Source organism: Octodon degus, unplaced genomic scaffold, assembly GCF_000260255.1.
Source record: "Octodon degus isolate 3935 unplaced genomic scaffold, OctDeg1.0 scaffold00131, whole genome shotgun sequence".
Classification (NCBI taxonomy): Eukaryota; Metazoa; Chordata; class Mammalia; order Rodentia; family Octodontidae; genus Octodon; species Octodon degus.
In genome coordinates, this window is record NW_004524707.1 from 596,015 (window position 1) to 610,502 (window position 14,488).

The 14,488-nt window shown below is 50.0% G+C and overlaps 1 protein-coding gene across 4 annotated transcripts; it reads right to left on the reverse strand.

Annotated features, from left to right (window-relative positions):
• Positions 1 to 6,832: 6,832 nt before the first annotated feature.
• Positions 6,833 to 13,924, reverse strand: Klhdc8a (kelch domain containing 8A). Of its 4 annotated transcripts, none has more exons than XM_023701216.1 (7): positions 13,869 to 13,924; positions 13,545 to 13,659; positions 12,679 to 13,247; positions 9,781 to 9,945; positions 9,384 to 9,599; positions 8,708 to 8,809; positions 7,373 to 7,659 (listed from the first exon to the last, which is right to left on the reverse strand). In XM_023701216.1, exons 3-7 carry the CDS (start codon positions 13,052 to 13,054, stop codon positions 7,466 to 7,468), a joined length of 1,053 nt encoding a protein of 350 aa, XP_023556984.1. In that variant the 5' UTR covers positions 13,055 to 13,247; positions 13,545 to 13,659; positions 13,869 to 13,924; the 3' UTR covers positions 7,373 to 7,465. The 4 variants fall into 4 exon arrangements, with proteins under 4 accessions (XP_004641177.1, XP_023556984.1, XP_023556983.1 ...); XM_023701215.1 differs by having other exon boundaries at positions 13,545 to 13,662; positions 13,869 to 13,892; XM_023701214.1 differs by lacking the exon at positions 13,869 to 13,924 and having other exon boundaries at positions 13,545 to 13,854.
• Positions 13,925 to 14,488: the final 564 nt, after the last annotated feature.

A 14,488-nucleotide genomic window follows, 5' to 3' on the forward strand; every position in this document is an offset into this window, starting at 1 on the left:
GTGGGGTAAGTCAACCCAAGTGTGCTGGATGCTGTACAGGAAGCTGGGCTGGTGTGAGGTCCCTGCTGCCTATGTCCTGCAGAATATGCGCTTGCAAAGAGCTCACTGGCCTCAGGGGCAGGGATCGTGGGTTCCTGGTGCTTTGCTTCAGAGTCAGGAGTGGGAGCTCCTCTTAGCCAGGCACCCGGTGGCCTGCATGTGGAGCTCAAATGAGCCAGGATGGTTGGGAAAACAGCCCATGGTCTGAATGCTAAAACAGAGGTGTGCGTCACATGAGAGAACAGAAAGACTATGTGGAATTAGCCCAGGATACTGAGGCTATCTGCAGCCAGCCCACTCACTGTCCCCAGAGCCATCTCTCCCTCCTTTGTCCCTGGTTGCAGCGGGGATGGGGAGGGATAGGGATGAGGACTGAGGGGCACCACCAGGACAAGCGCATCTCGCTTAGGCTGACTCACTCCTAACCTTCCTCCTCAGGGTCCCGCACATGCCTGGCTAAGGTCAGCACAGACCCTAGCATGTCTTTACCCCACCCCCAGGCTTTCTTGCTACTTGTATCTTGGCCCCCTCCCCTGTTCTCCAGGCCCAGTTCCAACAGTGGACTCCTCCAGGGAATCAGTCCTCAGGGATGCTCATGTTTCCTGTCTCATTCATCAAACTTTCCATGGTGCTGTGAGTTGATTGTAATCTCCAAATCAAAATGCTGAAGTCCTATCCTGTACCTGTGCATGTAGTTTTGGAAGTAGGGTCCATGCAGATACAATCAATTTGATGTGAGATCATGTTGGATTAGGATAGGCCTCAACCCAACAACTGATGTCCTTATAAGATGAGGAAAATTAAGAAACATGTGAAGATGGAGGTGGAAATTGGAGTGATGCTGCCACAAGCTAAAAAGCCCTCAGGATTAGCAGCCCATATCAGGATCCAGGAAGAGGGACAGGGGAACCACATTCCCTGCCCTACTCCACGCAGAGCATGCCCCTCATTATAGGCCACACGGGGGTGGGAATGTGTAACTGAGCTCCTTGTATTCTCTGCCTACCGAGCTCAGAGCAGTGATGGAGTGTGTACACACTGATCTGAGCCAGCCTTTCAATCTTCCCAATTATTAACTGTGCTTAAATAATTAGGGTCCTGCTACAAAGTGGGATTGGGAAAGACCAGCTGTACCCCATCTGCTGTGCAGGAGGTAGGAGGCCCAACCCAAGCGAAGGGGTTATTAGAATGATGCCCTGAGGAAATGAAGGTCCGCTGAGGGCTTGGGCTAGTCTGCTCTCTTATGAGACCCTCTGATTACCCCGCAGGTGGGCCTTGCTCAAGAGAAGGCCTGGAAAGCTTGGCCTGCACGTGGCTGCAGATCTGCAAGCCCACCAGGATTCCCTCGTGTCCTAGAGGATGCCTGGTGAGTCCACCTGCTTCACTGTCCTCAGAGGAGGAACTCAACAGAATTCTCTGTGCTACTAAGGCACAAACCAGGTCACACTCCTCCTCCACTGACAGTCATAATGTGTTCCTAATCTGCTGTGTGCATAAAGCGCAGCCTCTCTAGCAAGGCAGGCAATAAGGACTTGCATTAAAAAAAAAAAAAAAAATTTAAAGGGCAACCCTCCCCCAATTTCAAAACAAGGGAATAGGAGAGGAATGTTGGATATTGTTATCTTTAAATTAGTTACTCATGGGCTGGTGAGATGGCTCAGTGGTCTAAAGCACTTACTTAGAACAAGCTTAGCAAAGCACAGGGACCGCGGTTCAATCCCCCAGCACCACATGCCAGCCAGCCTGATTCCCAGTACCAAAAAAAAACCAGATAATGCAGAGCACAAGATATAGTTATTTAATTGTTCAAACAATATTAGCACAAATGCTACTTTTCAATAAACTAAGAGGAAATTAATAGTATAACTATCTTAACTATATGCTTTTTTTTGGTGGCACCAGGGATCAAACTCAGGACCTTGTACTTGCCAGGCAAGCACTTATTCCACTGAGCTATCTCCCTGGCCCCTTAGCTATATGCTTTTATAGATGCTTTTCCCTTTGTTTTCTTCTCCATTTCCCCATCCCAGGTTTCCCCATCCCAGGTGTTCTTTCCTTTCGAAGTTTCTTCTCATTTCACAGGATCTATTATACATTTGTACATTCTGGATCTCATTTACTCTTTCAGCTTTTCACACCACGGAGACAATACGATGTTGACATGTGAGTCTGATTTATTTCACTTATGAATATTCCCTCAAGATGCATCCATTTACCTATAGAAGTCTCCAGTTTATTCTTCTTTATGGAAGATTAATACTCTATTGTATAAATAGACCACATCTTTTTTTTTTAATCCATTTTTCAGCTGATCAGCATTTGGGTTGTTTCCAAGATCTAGCTATCACGAATTATGCTGCTATAAACATGGATGCACATATATCACTCAGGTAGTTCTTCTGGGAAGATATGTAGAAGGGGACTAGCAGGGTCAAATGGAACTTCTTTCTTTTTTAAATTTTTATTTATTTATTTATGTGTGTGTGTGTGTGTGTGTGGCCAGCTCAGCCCACCTGGGGGCGGGCCAGCTGGCATGTGGTGCTGGGGGATTGAACCGTGGTCCCTGTGCTTTGCTAAGGTTGTTCTAAGTAGGTACTTTAGACCACTGAGCCATTTCACCAGCCCTCAAATGGAACTTCTAATCCTAGTTTCTCAAGGAATCTCTATGCTATTGTAACAGTGGTTGTACCAGTCTACATTCCCACCAACAGTGGAGAAGAGTACCTTGTTTCCCTGTAGCTCTGCCAGCATCTATTATTGGTTGATTTCTTGACAATAGCCATTCTTTCTGGGGTGAGATGGAATCTCAGTGTTATTTTAATTTGCATCTCTTGAATGACTAATGATGCTGAACATTTTAAAATATATTTATTTGCTATTTCTATGTGTTTATCTGAAAAGTGTGTATTCATCTCATATGCCCATTTTTGGATTTGGTCTTTGAATTTGAGAGATCTTTTTTTGAGTTTTTTATATGTTCTTGATAGTAACCCTTTGTCTGAGGAACAACTGGAAAACATATTTTTTCCCACTTTGTGGGTTGCCTCTTCACTCTGTTGGTGGTTTCGTTTGCTGTGCAAAAGCTTTTTATAAGATGAGACCCCAGTTATTGATTCTTTGTGATAGTTCCTGTGTAGTTAGGGTTTTATTCATAAAGTCTTTGCCTATATCAATGTCTTCAAGAGTTTTACCTAGTCTATCTTGCAGCAGATTTAATGTTTCTGTTTTGAGATTTAGCTCTTTGATCCATTGAGTTTAGTTTAGTGCATGGTGAAAAATATGGGTCCAATTTTCATCTTTGGTAGGTGCAGAGCAAGTTTTTCCAGCACCATTTATGAAAGAGGCTTTCTTCCAATGAATGTGTTCAGCATCTTCATCAAAGAGAAGGTGACTGGGGCCAAGGATATAACTTAGTGATGTAAATGCCTGCCTAGCAAGCACATGGTCCCAAGTTTGATCCCCAGTGCAGGATTAAAAAAGATAAGGTGGCTGAATACATCTGGAGTTGCTTGTTTCTGCATTTTCTAATCTATTCCATTGAGCCTCATGTTGTTTTTTTCTGCCTGTGCCATTTTGTTTTTATCACAGTAGCTTTATAGTATAATTCTAAGTCAGAGATTGTGATGCCCCCTGCCTTGCCTTTGTTGTCCAGAACTGCCTTTGCTGTTCTAGGTCTCTGGTGGTTCCAAATGAACTTTATGATTGTTTCCTCTAATTCTGTGAGGTATGCTGTTAGAATTTTGATCAGAATTGCATTAAATCTGTGTAACAGTTGCAGCAGTATGGCCATACTCACCGTGTTGGCCTTTCCTACCCAAGAGCAAGGGATAGCTTTTCATTTTCTGATATCCTCTTTCATCTCAGTAGAGCCTTGCTTGATCTGCCAGCTTGCATTTGCAGCCCCACTTCCTCAAGTCCTCTCGCTGCATTCTCCACCAGCCTGGGTCTGGCACCCCAGTAAGCCAAACCCTTTCCCTCGGTGGCCTTGAGAACACCTCTACATCTCCTTCAACAACAAAATTAATAACGTGCACAAAGGAGGTAGCTCTTAGCTTCATAACAAGTGAGGCCTCACTTTGCCCATTTTACAGATAGGAAAACTGAGACTTAAGAGAGGTTGATCAGTGTTCCCAAGATCAGTTAGTACGTGAGAATCAATAATGAAAACCTGGTCTTTCTTCAAAGCCTGTGATCAATCTCAGCCTGGCTGGTCTCTTTCAAAGAGTAGTTCGAGTCATATCATTCAAAAGCCAGCCCCAACTCCTCAGTCTGTCTCAGCTCACTCAGCCACCCAGGGTGGGCCTCTTTGTTGCACCAGCCAAGGCAGACACTCAGCACAGAGTGACTGCAGAGGGTCTACCAGTCTCACCATCAATACCGCAACTCCAGGAAGATAGGATCCTAAATCGAGCACCACACCAAGCACATACCAGGTGCTCACTTTAAACAACTGTTTGGAAAAGTCAATGGACTAAAAACATTTCAAAGGAACTTTCTTTCCCAGGGATCTAAATTTAGGAATATTTGACACTCTTCTCATACCGACCAGTCCTTCCCAACCTTGCCTGGATAATCCTCACCTTCCTTCCTCATGAGACAGTCTCTGTCCTCCCAGGTTGGACTTCTGACTCCGCAGGTAGCACCACGGTACTTGATCTTTTCTCTCCCAGTGCTTGCTCACCCAAGGCAACATGGAGTGGTGCTCATGAGTTTTGGAATTGACCTGGCTTAGTCACTTACCAGTGGGGGACCCCAGAGAAGTTATAGAACCTCTCCAGTTCCCAGTTTTCATATCTGCAAAATAGGACATCAGAGTTGATCTGAGGATTGAAGCAGGTGCTTTACCACCTCATGACATGGCGTCACCATTGCTGGTTTTTTTTTTAATTTATGTGTGTGTGTGTGTGTGTGGCCAGCTCAGCCCACCAGGGGGCAGGGCTGGCTGGCATGTGGTGCTGGGGGATTGAACCGCGATCCCTGTAGCTTTGCTAAGCTTGTTCTAAGTAGGTGCTTTTGACCACTGAGCCATCTCACCCATTGCTGTTGTTTGGTAGACTGGAAAATGAAGGTAAGAAAGGTGAGGGGCCTTCCCAGTGTGTGTGTGTGTCTGTGTGTGTGTGTCTGTGTGTGTGTGTCTGTGTGTGTATGAGAGAAAGAGAGAGAGAGAGAGAGAGAGAGAGAGAGAGAGAACATGCGTGTGTATGGTCAAAGGACAGGCCATCAACTCCGAGTCCTGTTGCCTCCACAGTGCCACCAGCTACCAGCTATGAGGCTTTACACTGAGATTCAGTACATCCCGGTCTCCTCAGCACACCCCAAAGTTCTCCCACATGAACTTCCTCAGCACACACCAGCTCCATCCCTGAGTGGCTAATTCAACCTTTCCTTCAAGTAATTATTTAGCAGTTACTGGAATTGAATGCAGGGTCTTGACACTGAGCTGCATCTCCAGCCTGGCCCTCTTTTTTTTGTAAGCCAGGGTCTTAAGTTGCCCACACTGAACTTGAACTTGCAGTTCTGCCTCAGTCTCCGAGTGCTGGGATTACGTGCATGTCACTATACCTAGTTTAATCTAACCTTTTAGAGTTGGCTGTATCCCTGCAGTTCCAACTATTTTAACAGTCCCATCCATGGTTACAGGGCCATTTTGTGCACTTGGAGAGATGCCGCCCATAGGGCTTGGCCTCCTCTTGCAAAGGTTGTAGGTACCACTGTTTGTAGACACCTTTTTTGGGTAGGGAGTTGGAGAGGGCTGGAGAAGCAGGGCAAAAATGGAAGGGAAACAGGACGACTGTACCACGGACATCCCTGTGGCAGCTTCCTCCAGGGCGCTGTGCCATTCCTTTCAGTAGCTGCCGCTCCTTGTATTTTTGTACAAGTTCAGAGGAAATGGAGATAAAAACAATGCAGGCGACTTCTCTGCAGTCTGCTCACTAGGGGGCACCAGCGGCACAGTGAGCCTTCTTTGCAGCGAAGGAAAGATGCGCCAGCAGGTGTCAGCATCCTCTGTGATCCGGGGAAGAAAAAAGTCCAGGTCCCAAAGAAAGGGCAAATATAAGTCCTCACCCCTTCAAGACTCAAGTTCCACTAAACCTTGAAGATCCAGTTGAGGGTGTCATGCTTTGTTCAGGAAGTTCCCTGTGAGCCCTCAGATACAGTCTGGAGATCCCTCCTCTTCCATCTCCACGGGAGATAACTACCACCACGGGGAGGATACTGCCTAGCTGCTCCACACCCCTCAGGGCAAGTAGTTTATTTATCTTTGCATTCCCAGGGCTAGCACGGCTTTGGTTTCAGGGCTGGTGATGGAGCCCAGGGCCACATGCATGCTAGGCAAGTGCTCCACCATGAGCCTACCCTAGCTGGGCACAGCTTTACAAGTAACTGGGAACCACAGAGATGCCATACAAGCTAAAAGAAGGGACATCCTGGAGAGGCTTTTTTGCCTTTTTAAAGCCAGGAAGCAGTTCTTTCTCTGCTTTGGATGAGGGGGGAAAAGAGAGCTTTTTGCTAAATAAAGGCTAGACAAGAGGAGGAACCTGATACAGACTGAGTGAATACAACTTAGCCAAACATAGACATGGATTCTTGGTACAAAGACAAGGGAAACCTGCTGTTTTTTCAGGAGTGGGGCAGCTGGTGGTGGCTGTGGGAAGATGGGATTCTTCAAAGGGAAGAGCGAGGATTGGTGGCCTTATTTAAATAGCTTGAAAACATCAGAGAGGTTGTTACTTAGGGTCCCCACTATCCATCAGGATGCCTTTCCACCCACCCCTGTAGAGGCAGCAGAAAAGATAGGAATATAGAGTTTAATTATTGTGCTGCTGTTATTAACCAGAGTGTAATCAATCTATCCTGTGTGGATTTCAATGCCACAGTGTACATGGGAAGGTTTCACACAGGAGCACTCTGGGGACTGCTGGGGACAAAAGGTCAGGGCCTCTGGTGTGAAACAGGTGGCAAAGGGCAAAAAAGAAGGGAGATGTGGGGACCAGACACAGGGCTCAGAGTCTGCCCCTTCCCCATTAGCAATGTCCAGCAAGAACCCCAAGGTCCTTCCTTTTGAGGCTGCTGGCCTGGCTGGCCAGATGAACCCTTGACTTCCTCCTGCAGGCAGCTGCCTCTGGCTTCGTGTTCCAATGCTTGCTTAGCAGGTGAGGTCCACGGCAGGTCCACAGTTGACCATCAGATGGAGGAGGGATGTAGTCCAAAGAAGAAGCTAGAGGGTCAGAACACCCCCTCCCCACCGTGCTCTATTATTAATCCCAAGAGACTCTCAATCTAGTTCAGAGCTAGGGAAAGGACAACAGTGGCCCCTCCTCTGGTATTGGGCAGCCTGAAAAGTAGCCCAAACTGCTCTGTCAAGACCATGCCTCATGTCAAGAGTAGTGATACAATTTAGATTTAAGGCATGGGCCCTGAACAGCTAAGAGTCAGAGACACATAGAGCTTCCACCGCATCGCTCAGACCCTGGTTGACGCCCCCCACGGCCAGGAGACAGTTCTTTATGACAATACTGGAGCAGGCACAGCGGGGTGTGGGCATGGCCGGGAGGACTTCCCATTTGTTCTTCCCTGGGTGGAAGGCTTCAGCTGTCTCCAGGACTGTAGGCTGGTTTCCTAAGAGTGACAACAGAATCAGACCTTACCAATCCAGCTACCAATCCCTGCCTCCCTCTCTTGCAGACACACAAGCACACACTGAGAAGCTGCTGTGGTGTCCTTGGCTCAGATGCAGCCCCCTCCTCTTCCCTGTCCTGGGCTGGTGGCTTTCATTAGGCAGCACTCTACCCCTCCAATCTTCTCCCTGTCTTTTTGTTTTCTTAAGAATAAGCATTCACCCCTCACCCCTGGTTTTTATCAGAACTTTTTAGAGCACTGCTGTATCCCCTCTGCTTTTCATTACAAAAGTTATCATGTTGGGCTGGTGAGATGGCTCAGTGGTCTAAAGCATCTACTTAGAACAAGCTTAGCAAAGCACAGGGACCGCAGTTCAATCCCCCAGCACCACATGCCAGCCAGCCCCGCCCCCTGGTGGGCTGAGCTGGCCACACACACACACACACACACACACACACACACACACGTTATCATGTGGTCTAGCTTCCATGGTCTTTTCATGCACAAGTAATGTGGGGCTATGTCCACACTTGAATTAAGTGTGCCTCAAGCCCTACTGCCTGCATCTCTCTGCCCTAATGACACTGGGTTTCCTCCATTACAGTCCTGCCTTCAAAATACCAGCAACTTCTGAGAGGGATAGTACATCAAATTTTAAATCTGTTAGAAGCATGTATTGATTAGATGTGTTCCTATCCCAAGATAGGGTTGGGTATCTAAGGAAAAGAGATGGTCAGAAGAGGATGAAGGCCCCTCCAGTCATTCCATGGATTTGTGCTCTTCAAACCTGGGTTACATGGCTATCAGCATGTCCCTTATTCTCTCTGAGCCTCAGTTTCCCCAGTGCAACAGGACAGAAAGCCTTCATCTGGGTTCCCAAAGTGGATAAGCAAAGTCCCTATACAAGGGAGAATGGGTTGTGAATTAAAGCATTTAGAATAAAGAAGTAGGCAAGCAATGTACAAAAAGCCACAGGATTCTGCTGCTCATGCAAAGTGCCAGGGATCCACAGAACACAAACATCCCAGCCTGGAAGTTCAATCCTTACCAAGACCCCCAGCTACTATGACTCGTCCACTCAGAGCGCCAGCCACAAAGTCTGCCCGCCGCTTCTTGAGGAAGAATGAGCGTTCCATCTTCAGCCATCCCCCTACAGGCCACAAAGAAGAAGAATCAGGGGCTGACCATCCCTATCAAACATAGACAAGCCCTAAATGGCTCTCACCCTAGGCAGCGACGCCCTTCCATTTACTTTTGTGGGTGTGCACAGCGCCCCCTGCTGTTTGCAACGACCTCCTCTGCCACCGGTACCCACCCCATGCTTCTTGTAGCTTAAAACATGGAAATTCCCAAGCTGCAGAGGAAGCTGATAGAGAGTAAGCATGGGAGTGGACATCCCTCTGTTTCTCCATCAGTAAAGAAAAATCCCTCCCTGATTAGATCCTGCACAGATACTGTAAGAAAATAATACATAGAAAAGGCTTTGATGAAAATAACTAACTCATGGAAGACAGCCCTACACAGATTGAAATAACTTGACCCTGTAAGTAGTCCTGAGGAACACAGCTGTTCAGATTTTGGAGAGGCTTCCCCAAGTGGGTAGGTGGCCTTGGGAACATGGATGGGATGGAGGGAAGCAGGGGTCAACCTGAAGGAAGGCAAGCAGCCAGCACTTCCCTGGGGAAGCCCTGAAAACACAGGGCAGAGGGTAGCCCCCAACTCACCCTGTTCCATGTCAAACATATCCATTGTTCGCAGGAACTTGGGCTGCCGGTAGAGTCGACCCTGTCGCAGGCCTCCTACACTGTACAAGTGGTTGTCCAGGGTCACAAAGCTGGAGAAGGCCCGCTTGCAGGGGATGTTGGGAAACTTGGTCCAGGAGCGAGTCTCGATGTCAAAGACCTCGAAGGCATTGACTGCATACTTGGACTGGCGTCCCCCTGGAGGCCAGAGCAGGTTGGAGGTGAGCAGAAGAGGAGGCCCTGAGCACAGTGGCTGGACCTCCCCTTCTTCTGTTACCCATTCACATAGGAGGATCCCTGAGGGTTGGGCCAGTGTGACCATCCCCCATGTCAAGGAGATGGAAGGAGGGGAAATGTATAACAGGCAACTCCTCCTTACCCAGCACGTAGATCTTGGAGCCCCGGAGGAAGGAGGTGGCAGCATATCTTGGGGTTGGCATGGGTGCTAGTGACACCCACATGTCCTTGAGCATGTCATAGTGCTGGAGGTGGTTGTGTGGGCGGAGGTCCAAGCCCATCCCGCCTGCTGCATATACTCGGTAATCTAAGAGAAAGGCCACATGTACTCCTGGCTCAGGTGCCGGCACCAGGAGAAAGAGCCACCAGCACCCATTATCTACTAGGGCCAAGCGAAGTTTGATGGCACCATTCTGTTATTGTGGCACAGCCTGGTCTTCCTGGAACCAAGAGGGCTTTCTTTAGAATCCAGCTCTTGGCTAAGTCCAAAACACTAAGTCCTGTACAGAGGGAGATTGTGGTCCAGACGAGTTCTGGAGCATCCCCTATGGTTTTGTCCACTCCACTCTTTCCTTCCTGGGCAGTCAGAAGTATCCTTTTGATGATGCTCTCTAGTGGTGGCCTGTTCCCCAGGAATTCCCAGATGGAATTCTCTAGAAACAACAGGAATCTTTAGACACAGGTCAACCCCACTGTCCCTGGCTTTGTGGAACACTGGGCCATCTCTGGTTCTCTTTTTCTACCACCCACATAGAGGAGTGCCGTTTTCCTGCATGGATTAGGAAGCTTTTGGGGCCAGAAGACATCCACACTAAATGAGAGGTGAGAGACTGGCCCCTCCCATAAATCCTGCCCCTCTCTCGCTGCTCTTGGCTGTAGGGGAGGCTTTTCTGGGACCTCCATAATGAACACCATATGACAGAGGATGGACAAGCACCCTGCTGCTATGCCCCAGCCTTCTGCAGGGTCCTCTCTTTCTCAGGGACCTGCCTCTGGGTGAATACTACTCCTTTTACTTTACAATCTTACTGAAAATAAAATAAAAATCCATCCCTAGCCTAAGGCTGGGAAATGGGGCCTGATATTGAAAGACTCACTTAACATAAGCTCCCCCTCCCATCCTGTTACCTACAACATTTTATCCTGGGAATCCTCCCATCCACACTGAAAATACCACACCTTTCTGCTCAGCTCAATTCTAACTCACCCTTTCACACTCACCTGGGGTCCTGGAATTTCGAGCCTGGGCCAAAGACCATCTCAGTGCCACCTGAGTGATGGCATCTCTATCACCCCGCTGGCCACATGTTACTGAAATCATCCTTGTCTGTTTCTCCCACTAGGTTATAGGTCTTTGAGCATCTATTAATCTGTAGTTCCAGAATCTTGTTCAGTGGCTGGCACCCATGCGTGTTTATTAACTGCTGAACCCATTTATTGCCATAGTTAGGAGCACAGGCATGATCATCACTTACTAGTTGTGTGACCTTAGGTCAGTGACTTGACCTTCTTGGGTTTTATGTTGCTTCACTCTAAAATGAGGATTCAAATAGCACTCATCTCACTGGAGAGGTTGTGACGGTCAAAGGGGATAAAGCACAAGTGGTACAGATTGGGAAGTTCTTAAGCTTTCAGGACAATCCATTGATACCTGCAATGGAGGGCTCTCTTTTCTGTTCCCCGCAGACCTTTAGACGTTCCAACCTTCTTACTGAGGGGTCACAGAAACCCCCACTGGTCACCTTGTCCTAGGAAACTCTGGGATAGAGTTTCTCTTTAGTCACCTTCATTGATCGGACCCTGGCTTCTGAAGGCAGGACCAGAGGTGCCTGTTTTCCTCTTTACTGGAGCAGAGCAGGTGATAAAGAAATACTGGTTTCTGGTCTACCATAGGCGTAGCAAGAGTGGAAGGATGGTGATGGGAAGAGGGGTAAGTCACAGTCCATACAACCTGTGCTGCCTGGAAAGTATACAGTGTGTGTGTGTGTGTGTGTGTGAGAGAGAGAGAGAGAGAGAGAGAGAGAGAGAGAGAGAGAGAGAGAGAGAGAGGTCCCCTAACTCCCATGGTACATTTCCTATAAAACCTTTGCATTTGCAGAAGAGCTTCTGGACTCCCTTTATACTCTGGGCTGTACTATACCGCCTAGCCCCCATGAAAATAGCTGTGATCCCACTTGGCTGAGGGAGAAGGATCACAAGTCTGAGCCTAGCCTGAGCAATTTAGTGACTTAGCAAGATACCCTGTTTTAAAATAAAATTTATAGGGGCCAGGGAGATGGCTCAGTGGAATAAGCGCTTCCCTGGCAAGCGCAAGGCCTGAGGTCAATCCCCGAATAAAATAAAATATAAAAAATAAAAAGGCCTGGGTACGTAGCAAAGGCACTGGGCTCAATTCTCAGTAATCAAGGAAAAAAAAAAAAAAAGAATGAAATGAGAAGCTTTGAGAAAGTGAAATGAGCACCTCAGGACTGCACAGTCAGCAGTGTCTGTCCAGGAACTTAGTGAAGGAACTAGGTGCTGCAGAATCACACCCCTCGGGAACATTCTGGTGTCTACTTGGGAGACTGTGAGGGGGAGGAGAATGGGAGAAGGAAGAAGGGCCTCAAACCCAAGCCTCCTTAGTAGGGCCTGGTGATGGTGTGAGGAGGTAGTGAACACCCTGGGGACCCCAGATAGTGTGTGGAGGTGATAGCCGCTGAGGAAGGGTTTGAAAGGATCTAGGGTGCCTGGGGGTGTGGTCATTCAGTTGATGCTGGGGTCTGCAGACACATGGCACCCAGCCCTGCAGCCCATGCCCTGGTAGTGCTCTCTGGAAGTGGTCTGTCCAGCTTGTGGGCAGTCCCTGGAGTGGACTTCTGCTCTCAGGTGCAATTCCTAGCTACTTCATTTGCCGAGTCTCAGTTTCCCCATCTGGAAAATAAAGTTTCTAGGATCATATGGGATCAAGTGTGATCTTAGGCCCTCCCGACAGTACTGATTTCTATTTCCTCATCTACCCTACTCCCTTTTCTCCCCCCACCCGAAGCCCTGGCCCTCTTACCTTTGGCCGTGACAGAAATGCCCATGGCAGCCTCACGCAGCGTGCTTCTTTTTTTCCACTTGCCCTCGTCAATATTGTACATCTCCACGACCTTCAGGGGCAGCTGATCAGTGCCCACGCCCCCAATAACCATAATCCTCTTCCCCAGGGCTGTGATGGCCACCCCGGCCCGGGCTGTGGGCATGGGGGGCAGGGCGGTCCACTGGTCGGCCTCGGGGGAGTAGACCTCGAAGCAGTCCATGGGGATTCCGTTGTCATCGCATCCCCCGATAGCATAGACCTGTCCCCCGGTCTCCAGCAGGGAGCAGTAGACCCGGCGACTGGGCAACGGCGCCAGACGCTTCCACTGGAAGTCCTTGACGTTAGGCACCTCCATGGTAGCCCCGGCGACCTTGTCCGCCCACAGCACCGGGCGAAGTTCGAGCCCCGTGACCCGCGGGCTACTCCGAGCCGGCCTTCGGGTCCCCTGTCGCTTCCATCTCGCTCGGGGGCGCCGGCTCCCGCCCGACGCGAGCCAGCGCCTCACTGTCCCTCAAGTCTCAGCGGTCCGGCGGCGTCCACGCGTAGCCCTGCGGGAGGACCCGGGCGGATTAGGGGGGCCGGGAGCTCGCGCCCTCGAGCGTGAGGGGCGCACGGCGGGCTCCGCTGTCCCTCGCCAACTTTAACGGGAGACGCGATGGCGGAGGGCGCCACCCCGCGGCGCCACCCTACCCTGCACCGCCGTTCCCCTACCCCCTCCCTGCCCGGAAACGCCCGACCGAGTAGGGGGCTTCCGGAGACTCCGGGCGCTAGGCTGTCCCCTGGCGAAGGACAGAGTGAACGTCTGGCTGCCCCCCATCTGGACGCCCGTGTCCCCCGCTACTTACATTGCCAGGCCCGAGCGGCGGGGCGCACACGGCGCACTCCCCGGGCGCCCGGATCCCCAACCCCGCGGCGCGGGGAGCGGGGGCGAGCGTGCTCCGTCCTTCCCCGGTCCGCACGCTGCTGTCACACATGCAGATGAGGAGAACAAATGAGCAACAGGAAGGAGAAGCCGAGCCGCCGGCCGGAGGAGGCGGGAGCCTTCCCCAGCACGGCCTCCCCCGGCGCCGCCACACCTGTGCCGGGAGCCCAGCGGCTGGAAGGCCGGCGGGGCGGGCGGGCCTCGGACTGGGCCGGGCCGGGCCGGGCCGCGCGGCGGAGACGCTCACCTCTGCATCGGGCACGGGAGCCAGGGACCCAGATGACGGGACCAGACTCCTTCCCGGTGAGGGGGCGGGCGTTTGCGAGTGTTTGTTTTGCATGAGGAGGCGGAGAGTCCAATTACCCAGTTTGTCTACAGTACACAGACCCAGTTCGTGACAGGCTGGCTTTGCTTTGGGGGAGGTATTATCATACGGTTTAACCTCACAGAAACAAGTTCCGTGGGAGTGCTGCGCGCGGAGCTGGCAGGTGCCTCCAACTCTAACCTGCGCTTACTGTGTGTGCACAGCGTAAGCGTCCGTCCCCTCCGCTCCCTCCAGCAGACACACTGGAAACGAGGGACAGACGCACAGGTATGCGAACGCACACCCCGAGCCACCAACATTCATAAATGCAGACAGACCGTCTCTTTCTTACCTAGGTTTGAATCCTGGCCCTGATAATCGTTCATTCCAGACTTCAGTTTTCTTGCATACACTTTCACCTAGAATTTTTAATTTGAGATAAGTCATAAACGTACATGTGATTGTAAGGAGGAAATTCCCTTTACCCAATTTCCCCCCGTGGTAACATCTCATAAAACTATAGTAGACTATCACAATCTCTGTGATAGAGTTTGTCCAGTCAA